This window comes from Furipterus horrens, unplaced genomic scaffold (assembly GCF_987537825.1).
Source record: "Furipterus horrens unplaced genomic scaffold, mFurHor1.1.pri manual_scaffold_2, whole genome shotgun sequence".
Classification (NCBI taxonomy): domain Eukaryota; kingdom Metazoa; phylum Chordata; class Mammalia; order Chiroptera; family Furipteridae; genus Furipterus; species Furipterus horrens.
In genome coordinates, this window is record NW_028327172.1 from 157,915,348 (window position 1) to 157,932,936 (window position 17,589).

A 17,589-nucleotide genomic window follows, 5' to 3' on the forward strand; every position below is an offset into this window, starting at 1 on the left:
ACCGTTGGGGAGGTGTAATGACTCCTAAACTTCATGTTTGATTTGGTGCATAGATCATTATCGATTATCTGTCTTACCTCTTGCTGACTTGTCACAGTTCTGTTTATCCAAGATGGAGTCTCTTTCTGTATTTGGGGCAGATAGGTATCTAAGAATTGCAGGAATTTTTAAATTTGGGGTTTACAGAGTAAGGAAAATGCCTTTGATGAAACTTTCCTCAAGAGTTTATCAGAGACTGGAGGTTAAGAAACTACATGACTGTGCCCAGCATTTAGAATTGATAATAGATAGCAGTGATGTCTTTTGGGAAGTATTTACACATACTCAGGTAAGTTTCAGAAATGAAACTATAATCCATTTTTTAACTAAAAAAAATGGCAATATTGAGTGTTGATTAAACTTATTAAGTAGGTAATATTTCTGATAATTAACAGAGTCTCCTCTAATTCTTATTTATCTTTATATTTCGGGGCCTCGACATAACATCAGATCCATGGTAGGCTCTTGGAAGATGTTCTATGAATGAATTGAACCATATTTAAAAGAACAGTCTCATTAGGCCCATGGCAGATGCAGCTAAATGATAGAGGCAGTCTGGCCACCTAGCTCTCCTGGTAATTTTTTTTGAACAGCATTAGATACATACCTACTTTCATGCTAATGAAATTGTCAAAGGAAATATAACTGATTTGTCATCTTGTATCTAAGCATAAATTGGTTCTACCTTAGAAATTAAACTTGCATTAATTTATTGCTAATTATTACAAATTGTTGCTTCCCAAGTTATTTTACTGTTTAAAATAAAAGAGGCTTGTGTGCTCCCTTCAAGCTCCTGATAACCTAAAGAAGTCATTTTCTTGGAAATGGCAACTGTGCAATTAACTGCTTTTGTGCTGACCTCTAATTTATTGTCAAAGTTCATTGAGTATGCAAATGATAAATCTTTTTTTTCTTCATACAAGTCTGCATTTAAAAAAAATGCTTACACGGGACATATATTTGACAGTTTTAATTTCCTAACAGTTTTGAAAATTTGTCCTTTGAGACTTTTTTAAATGGCTAAGTTTTTAATATTTTTAAAATACTAAGTGACTATATTTATTGTGACCCCACAATAAGAAACCCAATAAATCCAGTATATGTATAACAGGGTACTTCTATATTTTTAACTATATAATTTTTTTTTGAACACAGATGATTATAATGAAGACATAATTATGCTGTAGTTTCTTCTTAGTTGCTTTTTCAAATTATTAATTTGTAATAAAACAGTTGCAATTCCATTTAAGGGCACAATTAGAGAATGAAAAGAAGAAAAGAGAAATAGCAGAAAAGGAAAAGGAAAAAATAGAGCGGGAAAAGGAAGAGCTAATGGAGCGTCTAAGGCAAATTGAAGAGCAGACACTGAAAGCCCAGAAAGGTAAAAGTTTCTTTTTGACCTTGAATTCAAAATCATTGCTCTGTTGTCAGGCAGTAGTATTTCCTTACTACTATTAAAACCGATTTGTCTTACAGAGAATAAGTACATTTAATGGCCAAATTAAACAGTGAAATTACAACATAAGCATGTTTAAAGCACATTCAACTATACAATTCTAATATGTTCTTTCTCTTTAGTTACTTAAACATATATTTTCATGTGCACTTTTATTCTGTATTGTAAATGACTAAGTATATTAATTTATTTCTGTTCGGGGTTCTATAAACAAGAACACATTTTCAATACTTTCTGGCATGTAAACAAAAAAGCGTTTATGCCGTGCTTTATGGATACTTAAGTACCTTAAGGCATCCAAGTAATTTAAGGCATTTTTAAAGCTATTCTGCCTATACAAATTCTTTTTGGACTCAATCTCTAAATTGGTTTTAGTATCTTAAAAAATACACAACACAGAGATGTTGTGAAGAGTCTACTTCCTAAGCAGTGTATAACCAGAATGCTACAGTGTATAGACGGGTACATGAGATTTGGAGAGTGTGCTTTATATTAAATAACTCTAGGATATATTTCAATCAACAAATAGTGGGAGAACAAAAGAAAAGTATTGAACAAAATAAGATGTTTGTCTCCTTCCTAAGCAATAATATCTCGGGGCTAACATGAAATCAACTATTTATAAAACTTTTCCTGACAGCTAGTAGAACCAGCCATTAGTTTGTTGGAAATAGAAGTTTATTATTCTGTGTAAGGTTTATTAAATAATGACCTCATACAGGTTTATTTTAATTCCTAACACCAGCCTGCTGTGGTGGGGAGGCGCTCTGGAGCAGTGGGTAGAATAATTTGCAATGGGTCTCTAGGGGAAGAAGTCACAAAAATTGCTATAAATCCACAGACTGGTTGATTATTTTAACTCCGAGAGGATTGGAAATAATAATTTCTAAGGGATGAAACAGAAGAAGCCTGGGTTTTATTCTAACTCATTTAGAGACCTTGCTTCCCAGAGCTAGAAAAGGCCTAGAAACTATTTAGTTCAAACCCCAGAGGTAGGAAAGAGACTTGTTCCCAGGCCACAACACAAGGACAGAACTTAATCTTCTGAATTCTAGCTTGATGTTGTTTCTACCACTCTAGATGCCTTTTTCATGCATCGAAGCAGACATTCATAAGGTGCCTGTTTTTGTGCTGCATTTTAGGAATACAAATATAGCATGCCGGGAGTGAAGTCTGTGGTGGCAAAAATATTAATAAAGTGAGATAATGTGTACTAAATGCCCTGTGAATAGTATGAGCAATGCTTTTAGAGATAGAATGCTGTAAAACAAACAAATTCTGGAATGTACTAAAGCGGGTTTTTGAAGAAATTTATGATATTGGTCTGATTTTAAAGAAGAGATTGAATGATAGGTATTTATATAATACCTTTTCTGAGAGAATAGCTACTTACTAAATATTTTAATCTCATTTATTTAGGATGTATAATAAACATATTAATAATTTACACACAGAAAACTACTGAACTAAAGAAATACTAAAGAATATAAGGAAGATAGAACATGGGAAAGACTATAGAACATCCCTATCAAGACCATTTTAAATCAGTCTTCTTAAGGAAAAGGACGTTCAGTTTATTTTTCTAGTAATAAACCTTTTCCATGCTGCCCTAAAGTCTCTATGATTGTCTTATAAATTATGCTAAATTCTCATTCAAATGCAGTAACTCTGACCATATCTAAGTCATGATATGTGGTAGATAAACCTATAATTTTTTTGAGAAGAAACTTTTCTGTACTTCATTATTATCATTTTATTTTTTAAAAATTTTTATGAAGTAATTATTTGAAATGGGTCAAATAATTTAATAAAATCATTCTTCCATTTTACATTTCTATAATGTATTAGTGTTAATTATCTTTTTATAACCATCCTTAAATTAAATTGATGGCTATATTTGGGATATAATACAGCCAGGCTTGCATTCAGTTACTGTTCCAACAAATAACAAAGTGAGTTCCCACCTTCAAAAAGACAACACAGGAAAGAATTAGGGGTGTAGTGATTTTATTCTGGGTACTTATTAAGCAGTGTGTAATATGTATGCACTGTTCTTAATAGATAGTGCAGATCGTTCTATGTAGTTTTAAGTGCAGTGAAGGGAGTAGGCATGTTGATGTGATAAAAGTAGTTGATGTGAGTAGGAGGGTTTGTCCACTTTCAGTTTACATTGTTTACAAATAGGAGCTAAGCTTTAATTTTGTCTTTAACTTAGCCTATGACCATAAGCAAATCATTTTAACGTCTTGATTTTCTAATGTTCCTAATTTCTAAAATGGAAGTAAATAATTCATAACTTAGTTTTCTGAGATTTTCTGAAATTTATAGTTACATTTAAAATCTTTTTTCTTTTTTCTTTTAATATGTTTTATTGATCATACTGTTACAGTTGTCCCAATTTCCCTTCCCTCTGCTCCCCTCCACCCGGTGACCCACCTCCCTCCAGTTGTCCCCCCCTTTTAGTCCATGTCCATTGGTTGTGCATATAGTTCTTCTCAACCTCTCCCTGTCTACTCCATTCCCTCCTACTATGCTTCTTAATTCCTGTTTCATCTCCCTCCCTTACCCCCTTACCCCTCCCTGCTGACCTCCCCCCAATATCTTCCCCATACCTATAGTTCTTTTCCCACTCTCGTTGCCTATTTAGTTTGCCTTTGTTTCAATTCCCTAGCTTCTGTTGTTGGTTCTTGTGATGCAGTTTTCATTTTAGTGTTCATAGTTTTGATCCTCCTTTCTCTAAACCAGTCCCTTTAACATCTCATATAATAGTGGTTTGGATCTAATGAACTCTTTCACTTTTAGTTTGTCCTGGAAGCACTTTCTCTGCTCTTCTATTCTGAATGACAATTTCGCTGGGTAGAGTATTCGTGGTTGTAGGTTTTGGATTTTCATTACTTTGAATATCTCTTGCCTGCAGGGTCTCCCTTGAGAAATCAGTTGATAGTCTAATTGGGACCCCTTTGTACATGATTCTTTTCTTCTCTCTTGCTGCTTTTAAGATTCCCTCTTTATCTTTAACTTTTGACATTTTGATTATAATGTGTCTTGGTGTGGTTCTCCCTGGGTCCAGTTTTTCTGGAACTCTCTGTGCTTCCTGGACCTGTAAGTCTTATTTCCTTCCCCAAGTTTGGGAAGTTCTGCTTTATTATATTTTCACTTAATTTTTCAATTTCTAGTTCTTCTTCTTTGCCCTCTGGCAATCCAATTATTCTTACATTCGGTCTCTTATAGCTGTCCCAGAGGTTTCTGATCATCTCCTCATTTTCCTTGCTTCCTGTTTCCTCTTTCCGCACTGGTTGACTGTTTGTTCCTTCTCTATGTTCCGGTTTGTTGATTTGAACTCTGGATTTTATTTCCTCACCATCTGTCTCGTATGTGATTTTGTTCTTTTCAGTATGAGTGTTTTTCAATCCTTTCTCGTCTTTTTCCAAATCTTTTGTTAATTCTGTAAGCCACCTGATAACAATGGCCCTGAACTGAGCCTCTGACAGGTTCTTATTTGTTCATCTGTCAGATTCTTCATCTGTTGCCTGGTGAGCTGTGCCACCGGGATTTCTAAAATCTTTTTTCATTGAAGTATAGCATAGATATAGTAATGTGCACATTTCTTAGGGTATAAGGCTTCATGAATTTTTACAAGGCAGATTTATTTTTGTAACTACCTAGAAAAAGATACAGAACATTACCTGTACTCAGGGATCCTTACTTGTGTCCCTTCCAAGTCATTTTTTCACTCAAATGTGACATATCATTCTGATTTGGATCATCATAGAGTTTAATCTTATTTATTTATAGTAGCTTTGTTGAGATATAATTCACATACCACACAATTAACCATTTAAAATGTACAATTTAATGGTTTTTAGTATATTCATTGAGTTGTGGTAACCATCAGCACAACTTTAGAACAATTTTTTGACCCCCAAAAGAAATTCCATATCCGTTAGCAGTCATTCCCATTACTCCCAAATCCTCTCTCCCCCATCTCTAGGCAACTTTTTCTCTAGGCAACTCACCGGTTCTGGACGTTTCCTGTTAATTGAATCATGTAAAACGTGGTCTTTTGTGACTTGTCACTGTCTTTCACTGAGCAAAATATTTGCAAGATTCATTCATGTTGTAACATGTATCAAGCACTTTTTTTTTTGTTGCTGAGTAATATTTTATTCTGTGGATAATACTACATTTTACTTATTCATCAGGTTTTGGACATTTAGGTTGTTTCCACTGTTGGCTATTGTGAATATGCAGATATGAACATTATGTACTTGCTATTATGTTTTCATATGTGTTAATTTCTGTTGGGTATAAACTTGGGTGTGGAATTGCTGGGTCATATGGTAACTGTTTAACTTTTTGTGGAACTGCCAAACTGGTTTCTAACGCTACTGTGCCATTTTATATTCCCACCAGCAATGTGTGATTTCTGCACATCCTCACCAAAACTTGCTAATGTTTGTCTTTTGGATTATAGTCATCCTAATGGGTATGAAGTGGTTTTGATTTGCATTTTCCTAATGGTTAATAGTGTTGAGCATCTTTCCTTGTGCTTATTGGCTACTTATGTATCTTCTTTGGAAAAATGTCTTTTCAGATTTCATGTCCATTTTTCAATTGCATTATTTGTCTTTTTGTTGTTGAGGTATAAGAATGTTTTATATTGCTGGATACAGGTCCTTTATCCGATGTCAAATACATGATTTGCAAATATTTTCTCTCATTCCATGGGTTGTCTTTTTACTTTGTTGATGGTATTCTTTGAAGCCCAGTGGCTTTAAATTTGGGTGGAGTCCATTTTATTTCTTGTTTTGTTGCTAGTGTTTTTGGTGTCGTGCCTAAGAATAGTCTTGCCTGGTTTTTTATTTTTTGGTTTTATTTATTTATTTTTGCCTAAACGTATGCATGTAGCTATTTTCAGTTTGGGGATATTATAAAATAAGGCTGCCGTGAGCATTATTGAACATAGCACACATATATTAATTTTTGGGAAGTATACCCTGGGCGTGGAATTGCTGGATAACAGCTATACTCAGATACTGCCACCATTATTCCAAAGTGATTGTATCAATTTTCATTCCTACCAGTAGTGAATGCAAGTTCATATGCTCTATATCTTTAACCATTACTTCCACCACTTGTTATCCTCAGGGTTTCTTCTTTGTGTTGTTTAATCATTCTAGTGAGCACAGTGAGTACAGTACATTGTCTTGATGACCGATGATTTTGAGTACCTTTGTAAATGCTTTAAACTATATGTAAACTGTACTTTCACAACTTTTGCTCATTAAAAAAATTGGATTTTCTTCTTTTTCAGATTGATCTGTAGGAGTTCTTTGCATGTATTGTAAAGTATCTTCTCTCTATGCTTTGTTTACCTTTTTATTTTCTTAAGGGTGTCTTTTAATGAAGAGTTTTAAATTTTAAGTTCCATTTATGAAACTCTTCAATACGGTTGTGAATATGTTATTCTGAACTACCTTCTAAAAGCTTTGTTTTGCCTGTCACACTTAGATCTACAATCTATATGTAGCTAACTGATTTGTATAAGGGTCAAGGTTTTTCTTCCCATATATTTCCAGCTGACCCAGATCCATTTATTGCAAAGACTGTTCTTTCCCCATTGTACTACAGTATCACCTTTGTCACAAATTCAAGACTGTATATGTACAGGTCTGTTTTTAGACTCTGCTTTGTTCCACTTACCTGTTTGTCTACCCTGTTGCCAATGCAACACTGTTCAATTGCCAGTTGTATCTAGAAATATTTGTAACTGACATCTCATAGATGAGTAATAGGTATACAACAAAATACATGCAGTAAGTACACAGTGATTGTCAAAAACAAGACAACACTTGGGCTTACCTATTACTTGAATTTTACATTACCTTTTATGGCATTAATTATTGTTGCACATTTCATACTTTTATAAATTATAAGCCTGAAGTTGAGAAAAGGAAAATAATTAGTTGAAAAAGGTATTATAGGGAGCCATTTAGTTTATAACAGGACAAGCTAAATCTGCAGATTTTATCTGCCAGTACTTGACTCCTTGGTTTGAGTCAGCAATTCAGATATTCTGCCTCTTTTGCATGTACCCTCTTCTTTTTTTTTAATGTTTTTATTGATTATATTGTTACAACAGTTCCAATTTTCTCCCCCTTGTTCCCCTCCACCCAGCACCCCCCTCCCCCAGCAATCCCCCCCAAGTCCATACCCCTGGTTCGTAAAAATTAACTATCCCCCTCCTCTCAAATATTAGGACCCTTTGTAATCTTGTAAAGGACAATGGGCGAAGGTCTCAAGCTCCTCTAGCTGCTTCAAGCTGGACATGGTCGTCGTCCTACCTACCCTTGGGTCCAGAAAACCCTAATAAGAGTGGGGGTGTGGAGGGGAGGGTGGCCTTCCCACATGGGGAAGGATCGTGCAGACTCCAGGTCAGTTGGCTGTCTCCGGTCAACGGCGTGCTTGGTTAAACAGGCTGGTGTCCTTGTTGTGTTCTGGGGGCAACAGATTTGGCGAAAAGGGTTAAAAGACATCATTCAATCCATAACTACTAGATGACAAAAGGCAGGGATTAATTTTTCAATGTTCCATATTAGGGGAAAAAAAAAGCTTCTTTGTAAGAAGGTGTGCTAGGCACATCTTGCCTGTCCAAAACCCTTTTGCCCATTATACTTAGTTTGGGCTGAGGTAAATAGTTTAGGTTTTTCCCCCCTCTCAGACCTCTGGGCCTTTTCTGTCCAAGCCATTAGGATAGAAAAGAGAAACCCGTTTTAAAGTGAAGCCCACAGACCACCCCATTCTTCCCCAACCCAGCCATTTAGTTCAGCCAAACCGTTGAGTCTCAGGAGGCAGCGCTGCAGAGAGGATTAAGTGAGGCTTATGCATACAGATAATCACTCAGGTAATGCGATCATTGGCTTATGTCCTTTGAAAACAAAAAACACGTGTTAATTTATGTAACATAACCCGCAAACAAGTCTCTAAATCTGGAGAAGAAACTTTTAAGACGGTTAGTTGCCCTGTTTTATACTCTACTACTGATCATTGTGATTTTCCTTGAATAATAATTTCTCTCCCTAAGGTTACCCTCCTTGTCTTTAAAGGGACTACATTAAGTCCATTTTTAATTTATCCTGTTCGTTTGCATAAACATAACAAGAGCAGCAAATGATCACTTATGATCTTTAGTTCTGCTTTGCTGGAACTTACCCAAGGAATATTTGGGGTGACCTTCAGTCTGTTCTTCAGGGCACAGAAGCTGTGCCACATATCTGGCATTCATCCTTGCCTGTACACACCTGTTTTTTCCAAGTCTTTCTGGTCTTTCCTTGTGCCTTAAGGTCCCTTCTAGCCATCTTTCAGGAAAACAACCTTCGTTCCTTCCCTGGAAAGATTGCTGTGGACCGCACAACCAACCATGGTACCAGGCCTTTTATCTCACGGGCTTTTATTACCTTTGAAAGTCATTCCCAGTTCCTCAGGGCTTTCTGGTAACAATCTGAGCCCAAGTATGTTTCCTTTAGGCTTGACATTCCAGTCAACGACTTGGTCAAAAAAAAAAAAAAGAACCTCTGTTGACAACTGGTCTTATTAGTTCTATGCAAAGGAACTTATGTCATTACTTACTTGTTTACAATGCCAAACTCTGGAGGGATCAAATAGGGAGAAAAATATACAACGTGAAGGAAAATCTTTGTCCTAATATTCACTGAACTGGCATTTCCATTCTTCATATTTTCATTTTTCCCCCACTAAAAAATTTTTGTTTGTTTTTCCATTACAGTTGTCTCACTTTTTTAGCCCTCTTGTTTCCCTGCACCCTGTCCCTCCCCTCCCCCACATTTAGTCCCCACTCAGTTGCCCCTGTCTGTGTGTCATTCATATATATATATATTTTTTAACTTGACCCATCCCCTTACACCTTTCCTTTCCTCCCCCCCGCCCCCCTTGTTACTGTTAGTCTACTTCTTGTTTACATACCTCTGCTTCAATTTTGCTCATTTGTTTGTGTTGTTCATTAGTTTCCTGTAATAGGTGACAGCATAAGGTATTTTTCTTTTGTTGCCTGGCTTATTTCACTAAGCATAATTTTCTCTAGTTCCATCCATGTTGTTGCAAATGGTAGAAGTTCCTTCTTTCTTTCTGCTACATAGAATTCCATTGTGTAAATGTACCACAGTTTTTTGATCCACTCATCTACAGATGGGCATTTAGGTTGTTTCCAGCACTTGACTATTGTAAATAGTGCTGCTATGAACATTGGAGTGCATAGGTTCTTTTGAATTGGTGTTTCGGGATTTTTTGGATATAATCCTAGCAATTGAATTGCTGGTTCAAAAGGCAGTTCCATTTTTAGTTTTTTAAGGAAATTCCAAACTGTTTTCCACAGTGGCTGCACCAATCTGCATTCCCACCAGCAATGCACCAGGGTTCCCGTTTCTCCGCATCCTCTCCAGCACAAGTTGTTTGTTGATTTGTTGATGATGGCCATTTTGACTGGTGTGAGGTGGTATCTCATTGTGGCTTTAATTTGCATCTCTCTGATGGCTAGTGATGTTGAGCATACTTTCATATGTCTATGGGCCCTCTGTATGTCTTCTTTGGAGAAGTGTTTGTTCAGGTCCTTTGCCCATTTTTTAATTGGGTTGTCTGTCTTCTTGGTGTTGAGTCGTATGAGTTCTTTATATATTTTGGAGATCAATCCCTTGTCTGAGATGTCATTGGCGAATATATTTTCCCATATGGTTGGTTTCCTTTGCATCTTGCTGATGTTTTCTTTAGCTGAGCAGAAACTTTTTAGTTTGATGTAGTCCCATTTGTTTATTCTTTCCTTTATTTCCCTTGCCTTAGGAGATATATCAGTGAAAATGTTGCTACGTGAGATATCTGAAATTTTCCTGCCTATTTTTTCCTCTAGGACTTTTATGGTGTCACGGCTTACATTTAAGTCTTTGATCCATTTTGAGTTTATTCTGGTGTATGGTGTGAGCTGGTGGTCTAGTTTCATTTTTTTGCATGTCCCTGTCCAGTTCTCCCAACACCATTTGTTGAAGAGGCTCTTTTCACTCCATTTGATCTTCTTTCCCCCTTTGTCAAATATTAGTTGACCATATGAACCTGGGCTTATTTCTGGGCTCTCTATTCTGTTCCATTGATCTATATGTCTGTTTTTATGCCAGTACCAGACTGTTTTGATTACCGTGGCCTTGTAGTATAGTTTGATATCGGGTATTGTGATTCCTCCTACTGTGTTCTGCCTCAAAATTGCTGTGGCTATTTGGGCTCTTTTTTGGTTCCATATAAATTTTTGAAGTATTTTTTCTAGGTCTGTGAGATATGTTGCTGGTATTTTAATAGGGATTGCATTGAATCTATAAATTGCTTTGGGTAGTATGGACATTTTAATGATGTTGATTCTTCCCATCCATGAGCATGGTATACGCTTCCATTTATTTGTATCTTCTTTAATTTCTTTCTTCAGTGTTATGTAGTTTTCTGTGTACAGGTCTTTTACCTCTTTGGTTAAGTTTATTCCTAGGTATTTTATTTTTCTTGTTGCTATGGTAAATGGGATTTTTCTTTCAATTTCTATCTCTGAGTTTTTATTGTTGGTGTATAAAAATGCCTTCGATTTCTTAATATTGACTTTGTATCCTGCTATTTTGCCGAATTCACTTATTAGATTGAGTAGTTTTTTTGTGGAGTCTAAAGGATTTTCTATGTACACTATCATGTCATCTGCAAATAATGACAGTTTTACTTCCTCTTTTCCAATTTGGATGCCTTTTATTTCTCTTTCTTGTCTGATTGCTGTGGCTAGAACTTCCAAGACTATGTTGAATAGGAGTGGAGAGAGCGGACATCCTTGTCTTGTTCCTGATCTCAGGGGGAATGCTCTCAGTTTTTGCCCATTGAGTATGATGTTGGCTTCAGGTTTCTCATATATGGCCTTTATTATGTTGAGGTATGCTCCCTCTATTCCCTTTTTGCTGAGAGTTTTTATCATAAATGGGTGTTGTACTTTATCAAATGCTTTTTCCGTATCTATTGATATGATCATGTGGTTTTTGTCTTTCATTTTGTTTATGTGGTGTATCACGTTTATTGATTTGCGAATATTAAACCATCCTTGCATCCCTGGGATGAATCCTACTTCATCGTGGTGTATGATCTTTCTAATGTGTTGCTGGATCCGGTTTGCCAATATTTTGTTGAGGATTTTAGCATCTATGTTCATCAGCGATATTGGTCTGTAGTTTTCTTTCTTTGTTGTGTCTTGACCTGGTTTTGGAATTAGGGTTATACTGGCTTCATAGAACGAGTTTGGGAGTCTTCCCTCTTCTTGTATCTTTTGGAATAGTCTGAGGAGGATAGGAGTTAGTTCTTTCCTAAATGTTTTGTAGAATTCACTTGTGAAGCCATCTGGTCCTGGGCTTTTGTGTGCTGGGAGTTTTTTGATTACTGCTTCAATTTCGCTAGCTGTTATTGGTCTATTCAGACTTTCTGCTTCTTCTTGATACAGTTTGGGCAGACTATAGTTTTCCAGGAATCTGTCCATTTCCTCTAGGTTGTCAAATTTCTTGCCATACAGTTGTTCATAATAATTTCTTATAATTCTTTGTATTTCTGTGGTATCAGTTGTGATTTCTCCTCTTTCATTTCTGATTTTATTTATTTGGGTTCTCTCTCTTTTTTTCTTGATGAGCCTGGCTAAAGGCTTGTCAATTTTGTTTATCTTTTCAAAGAACCAGCTCCTACTTTTGTTGATCTTTTGAATTGTTACTTTAGACTCTATGTCATTTAATTCTGCTCTGATCTTGATGATTTCCTTCCTTCTACTTGATCTGGGTTTTGCTTGTTGTTCTTCCTCTAGTTCTTGTAGCTGTAGGGTTAAATTTTTTATTAGAGATTCTTCTAGCTTTTTTAGGTAGGCTTGTATTGCTATGAACTTTCCTCTTAAGACTGCTTTCGCTGTATCCCATAGGTTTTGGGTTGTTGTGTGTTCATTATCATTGGTTTCCAGGAACTTTTTGATTTCTTCCTTGATGTCATTGTTAACCCATTCATTATTTAATAGCATGTTATTCATTCTCCATGAGTTTGAATGTTTTTGAGTTTTTTCCTTGAGGTTGATTTCCAATTTTAAGGCATTGTGATCTGAGAAGATGCTTGATATAATTTCAATTTTCTTGAATTCATTGAGGCTTGTTTTGTGTCCTACCATGTGGTCTATCTTTGAAAATGTTCCATGTGCACTTGAGAAATATGTATATTTTGCTTCTTTGGGGTGTAAACTTCTATATATATCGACTAAGTCCATTTGATCTAAAGTGTTGTTCAGTGCCTCAATATCTTTGGTGTTTCTTTGCTTTGAAGATCTGTCCATTGTTGACAATGGGGTGTTAAAGTCCCCTACGATGAGTGTGTTGCTGCCTATATCTTTCTTGGAGTCTTTCAAAATTTTCCTTACATATTTGGGTGCTCCTAAGTTGGGTGCATATATATTTATAAGGGTTATATCTTCTTGATGGATTTTTCCCTTAAGTATTATGAAATGCCCTTCTTTGTCTCTTTTTATGGACTTTGCTGTGAAATCTGTTTTGTCTGATATAAGTATTGCTACCCCGGCTTTTTTTTCATGTCCATTTACTTGGAATACATTTTTCCATCCCTTTACTTTCAGTCTGTGTAGATCTTTTGTTCTAAGGTGGGTCTCTTGTAGACAGCATATATGTGGGTCATTCTTTCTAATCCATTCAGCTACCCTATGTCTTTTAATTGGAGCGTTTAATCCATTTACGTTTAAGGTTATTACTGATAAGTACTTATTCATTGTCATTTTCCCCCTTTGTACTCGTGTTCTTCTCTGTTTCTCTCTGTTTCTTTATCTTCTTAGAGCAGACCGTTTAGCATCTCTTGCATTGCTGGTTTGGTGGAGATGTATTCTTTTAGTCTTCCTTTGTCTGAGAAACTCCTTATTTCGCCTTCCATTTTGAATGAGAGCCTTGCTGGGTAGAGTATTCTTGGTTGTAGGCCTTTGTTTTTCCTTGCTTGGAATATTTTTTGCCATTCCCTTCTGGCTTGTAGTGTTTCTGCTGAGAAATCTGAGGATAGCCCTTATTGGAGCTCCCTTGTATGTTATTAGTTGTTTCCCTCTTGCTGCTTTTAGGATTCTCTCTTTGTCTTTGGATGTTGCCATTTTAATTATGATGTGTCTTGAAGTGGGCCTGTTGGGGTTCATCTTCATTGGGACCCTCTGTGCCTCCTGGATTTGCGTGACACTTTCTCTCCTCATGTGAGGGAAGTTTTCTGTCATTAGTTTTTCAAAGAGGTTTTCTATCCCTTGCTCTTCTTCTTCTCCTTCTGGAATTCCAATGATACGGATATTGTTACGTTTCATGTTGTCCTGCAGCTGTCTTAGAACCTCTTCAGTCTTGTTCAGTCTTTTTTCATTTTGTTGCATTGTCTGGGAGTTTTTGTGTACGTTGTCCTCCAGCTCGCTGATCCGATCTTCTGCTTCCTCTAGCCTGCTTTTAATTCCTTCTACTGTGTTCTTCAATTCAGAGATTGTATTCTTCATTTCCTCCTGGCTCTTATTGATAGCTTCCATGTCCTTTTTGATGCTGGTATAATTCTCAATAAGTTCCTTATAGTTCTTCTGGAGTTCACTGTAGTTTTTCTGGAGTTCTTTGTAGTTTCCGCTGAGCTCATTTAGCTTCTCCATAATCCATGTTTTAAATTCTGTATCTGATATTTTGCTCCTCTCTATTTCATTTAGCACTCTTTCTGGGGATTCTACCTTTCCTTTTGATGGAGGGTTGTTTCTCTGTCTCCCCATTTTTGTGATTCCTTTTGTTTGTTGGTGCTTCTTGGAATGATCTGTTCTTCCTGGATCTGCCTCTGGTAGCATCAGATCATGTACCAGACTGACCCTAGGCAGCCTGTTGGAGACTTCCAGGGATCTACTGCCTTTGTCTCTCTTCTTTAGTTGTTACTATACTCAATCTGTGATCAGCTGTCAGGCTTAAGGACTGTGGGTGTGGCAACTTAATTCCTGTAGGCAGGGCTTTTATTTCCCCTTAGTATGACACCACTTGGAGGGGGATGGTCTGTCTGCTGTACTGGGGCTGAGTCAGCACTGGCTGGTCCTGGGAGGGGGTTAGTGTAGCTTCCACTTACTCCTCCGCCCTCCTGGATCTCCGTCTGTGTTGTCCTTGATGATATTTATTTAATCTGTCTGGTTGTATTTCAGCTACTTTTTGGTGGATCTTTTTCTCTGGTTAGTTGATTGAGAGTCACTCTGCCCACCTTGTCTTGAGATCTTTTGTGAAGGTGCTGCTAAAACATAATTACACAACCCAGGCAAGAAACCCACACCCTCCAATGTCTCCCCCAAATACAATCCCACTATAGGCTGCAAATGAGCCCGTGTTAATATACTTGTGGAGATACTGGGACTCTTATTTCGTAGGAGAAACAGAAAGGAGTTGTTTTAAATGAAGGAAGGGTAATTTTTGAGCTGGAAGTTGATAGAGTATTAATATTAGCAATTGGGATCAAGGTTATGTAAGAGAGCAATTAACACTTACACTGTCTGTTTGAAAAGGAGGGGAGGGTTACAGTGTGGAGTGTGAAAGTTGAAGTGTATAGTATTAGGATTATATAATCGGTATATACTATATGATTAGCGTGGGAGGTAGGGTGGACACAACAGACATCCAGGTAGACAGACAGCCAGAAATTGAAAGAGAGGGCTGGGGAGGTTAGAAGGTAGGAAATAGATTGAGAGAGAATTTTTTAAGGATAAAAATACAGAGTAGAAAATAGCAAGACAGGAAGGGAGAGAGGAAAGAGAGAGAGAAAGTAGAGAAGAGAAGGGTAGGAGAGAGAACAAAAGAAGAAGGGGAGGTAGAAGAGAGGGGACTGGATTAAAATTCTTTTTTAAATTATATGTTATAAAAAAGATTAGGAGATTAAAACATGATATAAAGTTGCAAGATAGAAAAGGTGAATATAGAGAGAGAGGAATAGGAGATAGGAAAGCAAGAGGATTTGGGAGGAAAAGAGCTCAGAGGAGGGAAGGAAATCAGGAGGAAGAGGAGATATTAGGTAGGGGAGGATTGAAATTGAAGAGTTGGCAAAAGATAGGATGAAGGAGAGAAATACAAGAGGTAGGGAAAGAAGTGGGGGGATGGGGTAGAAAAAGAGAAGGGGTAAGAATGGGAGAGTAAAGGGAGAGGGGGATAGATTAGAATTATAATTTGAATATTAAGAGATTAGAATATAAAGTGTAATAGGGAGAGAGAGAGATTATGTATAGGGAGAGAAGGAAAATAAGGACAAGAGATGAAAGAAAAATGAATGTAGACTGAAGGGGGACAAAATAAAGAAATTTAATAAAGTTGAAGGTGCGTAGCGCAGAGAAAGGAGAGGGTGAGAAAGGGAGAGAACTTAAAATTATAAAATTAACTGAGAATAGGATGCAGGGGAGAATGCTAAGGGGAGAGAAGGGAGGGAAGGGGAGGGGAGAAAAGGAGCGAGAATAAGAAGGGACTGACGGTAGGGGTAGTTAGAGAGTGAGAGATAAAAGAATGAGGATTTTAATTCAATTCAACTTTTATGCACAGTCTCTGGGTATTTTTGGTTTGTTTGTTTTTTGGTTTTTCCTTGCTTCCTTCCTGAGTCTGCTCCTATTCAAAATTCCATGAGTTTCAAATCTTTTCTGGTTGGTTGGCTGGCTGTGGGAGGGTTCTGCTTGATTCTGGGGTTGCTAGTCTTTTTTTCGTGGGCCTACCGCCACTCTGCTGTGATCTGCGTTTAGCTGTCCCCTCCTGAGGCAGCCTCAGCCCTCCTCAGGCTTGTCCAGCTACTCCTTCCCTCTGTTGGTCCAGCCTGTGCCTGCCAGCAATCCCCGCCCTGCCTCCAGTCCTGTCTCTATTCCCCGGCTACAGCTTCTGCTCTCTTCCCTGTCTATATGCTTGCGCACCCTACCTCTCTCCCTGTCTCAAGATCGTCCTTTTGTTCTGCAGGACTCTGGCACAGTCGGTCAAAGTGCCGGGCCCAGTGGCCCTTTCCTGCCCAGGGCCTCTCCCCTAGTCTGGAGCTTTGCAGTGGCTTTCCTGCCTGTGCTCTTCTCCTTGCCCCAAAACTTTCTCTATTCCGAGCTACCGCTTCCGCTGGCTTCCCTGTCTATCGGCCTGCGCGCTCTATCTTTCTTCCCGCCACAGCACCGTCCCTTTGTTCTGTGGGACTCTAATGTGGTCGGTCAGCGCAGCACTCTCTTTCCCCGGAGCTCTCTGCGGGTCTGGAGCTTCGCAGCAGCCCTTCCCTGCGGGCCCTTCTCCTTGCCCTAAAACCGTCTCCCCTCCAGAACCTCCGCCTCTGCTCTCTTCCCTACTTACACACCCTGCATGTCCTATTTCTCTCTTAGCCCCAAACCTGCCTTTTGTTCTGTGGGATTCTAGCGCGACTAAAGAGCAAACACTGATTTCAAGAACACAGTTCTCCCCCGGTCCGGAGTTCCGCAGCAGCTTTTCTGTGCGGCCCGTCTCCTAGCCCCAAAACTGCTCCTTTGTTCTGTAGGGCCCTAGCGCAAGTGCTGGGGGCGCCCGGGATGCCGAGCTTTCCGTCGGAGGTTGCAGCTGAGGATGTTTCTCTCTAGACTCAGGTCACACAGTTTCTCCCAGTCCTGGTTGTTCACTGTTCTCTCCCTCCTCTGGTTTTTTCGGCCAAAGCCTCTCCCTAACTCCCTACAAGAATTCACTTATCAGTGTGCCCCTAGCAGGGGGAGCCTCCAAGCAGCTCCCGGCTAGTGAGCTCTCCGGCTTGATACTGCAAACGCACGGAGTCTCAGAATGACTCAGCCTGCAGTTTGTGATAAACCCCTCCACCTCCCTCCACGCTGCTCCCACGATCTCCTCCCCGTTCACGTTATCAGATATTCCCACTCACTCAGTCATTCCTCCCCGAGTTTGTTCCTCCTGGATTGTCTCCTTAACAGGAGCGAGCTGAGAACACTGTTCCTACTCCGCGGCCATCTTTCGGGGAAAAAAGCATGTACCCTCTTCTGTTGTATTGCAGGTGATGTATTT

General features: G+C 38.3%; 1 protein-coding gene across 2 annotated transcripts in view; it reads left to right on the top strand.

The window, feature by feature from the left end:
• LOC150019807 (radixin-like) overlaps positions 1-17,589 on the top strand; it is a 112,956-nt gene that overhangs the window by 55,259 nt on the left and 40,108 nt on the right. For both annotated transcript variants that reach the window (XM_090266689.1, XM_090266688.1), the window contains one exon: positions 1,290-1,420. In XM_090266689.1, the coding sequence (XP_090122815.1) occupies positions 1,290-1,420 (131 nt within the window). The remainder of the gene's footprint in view (positions 1-1,289; positions 1,421-17,589) is intronic.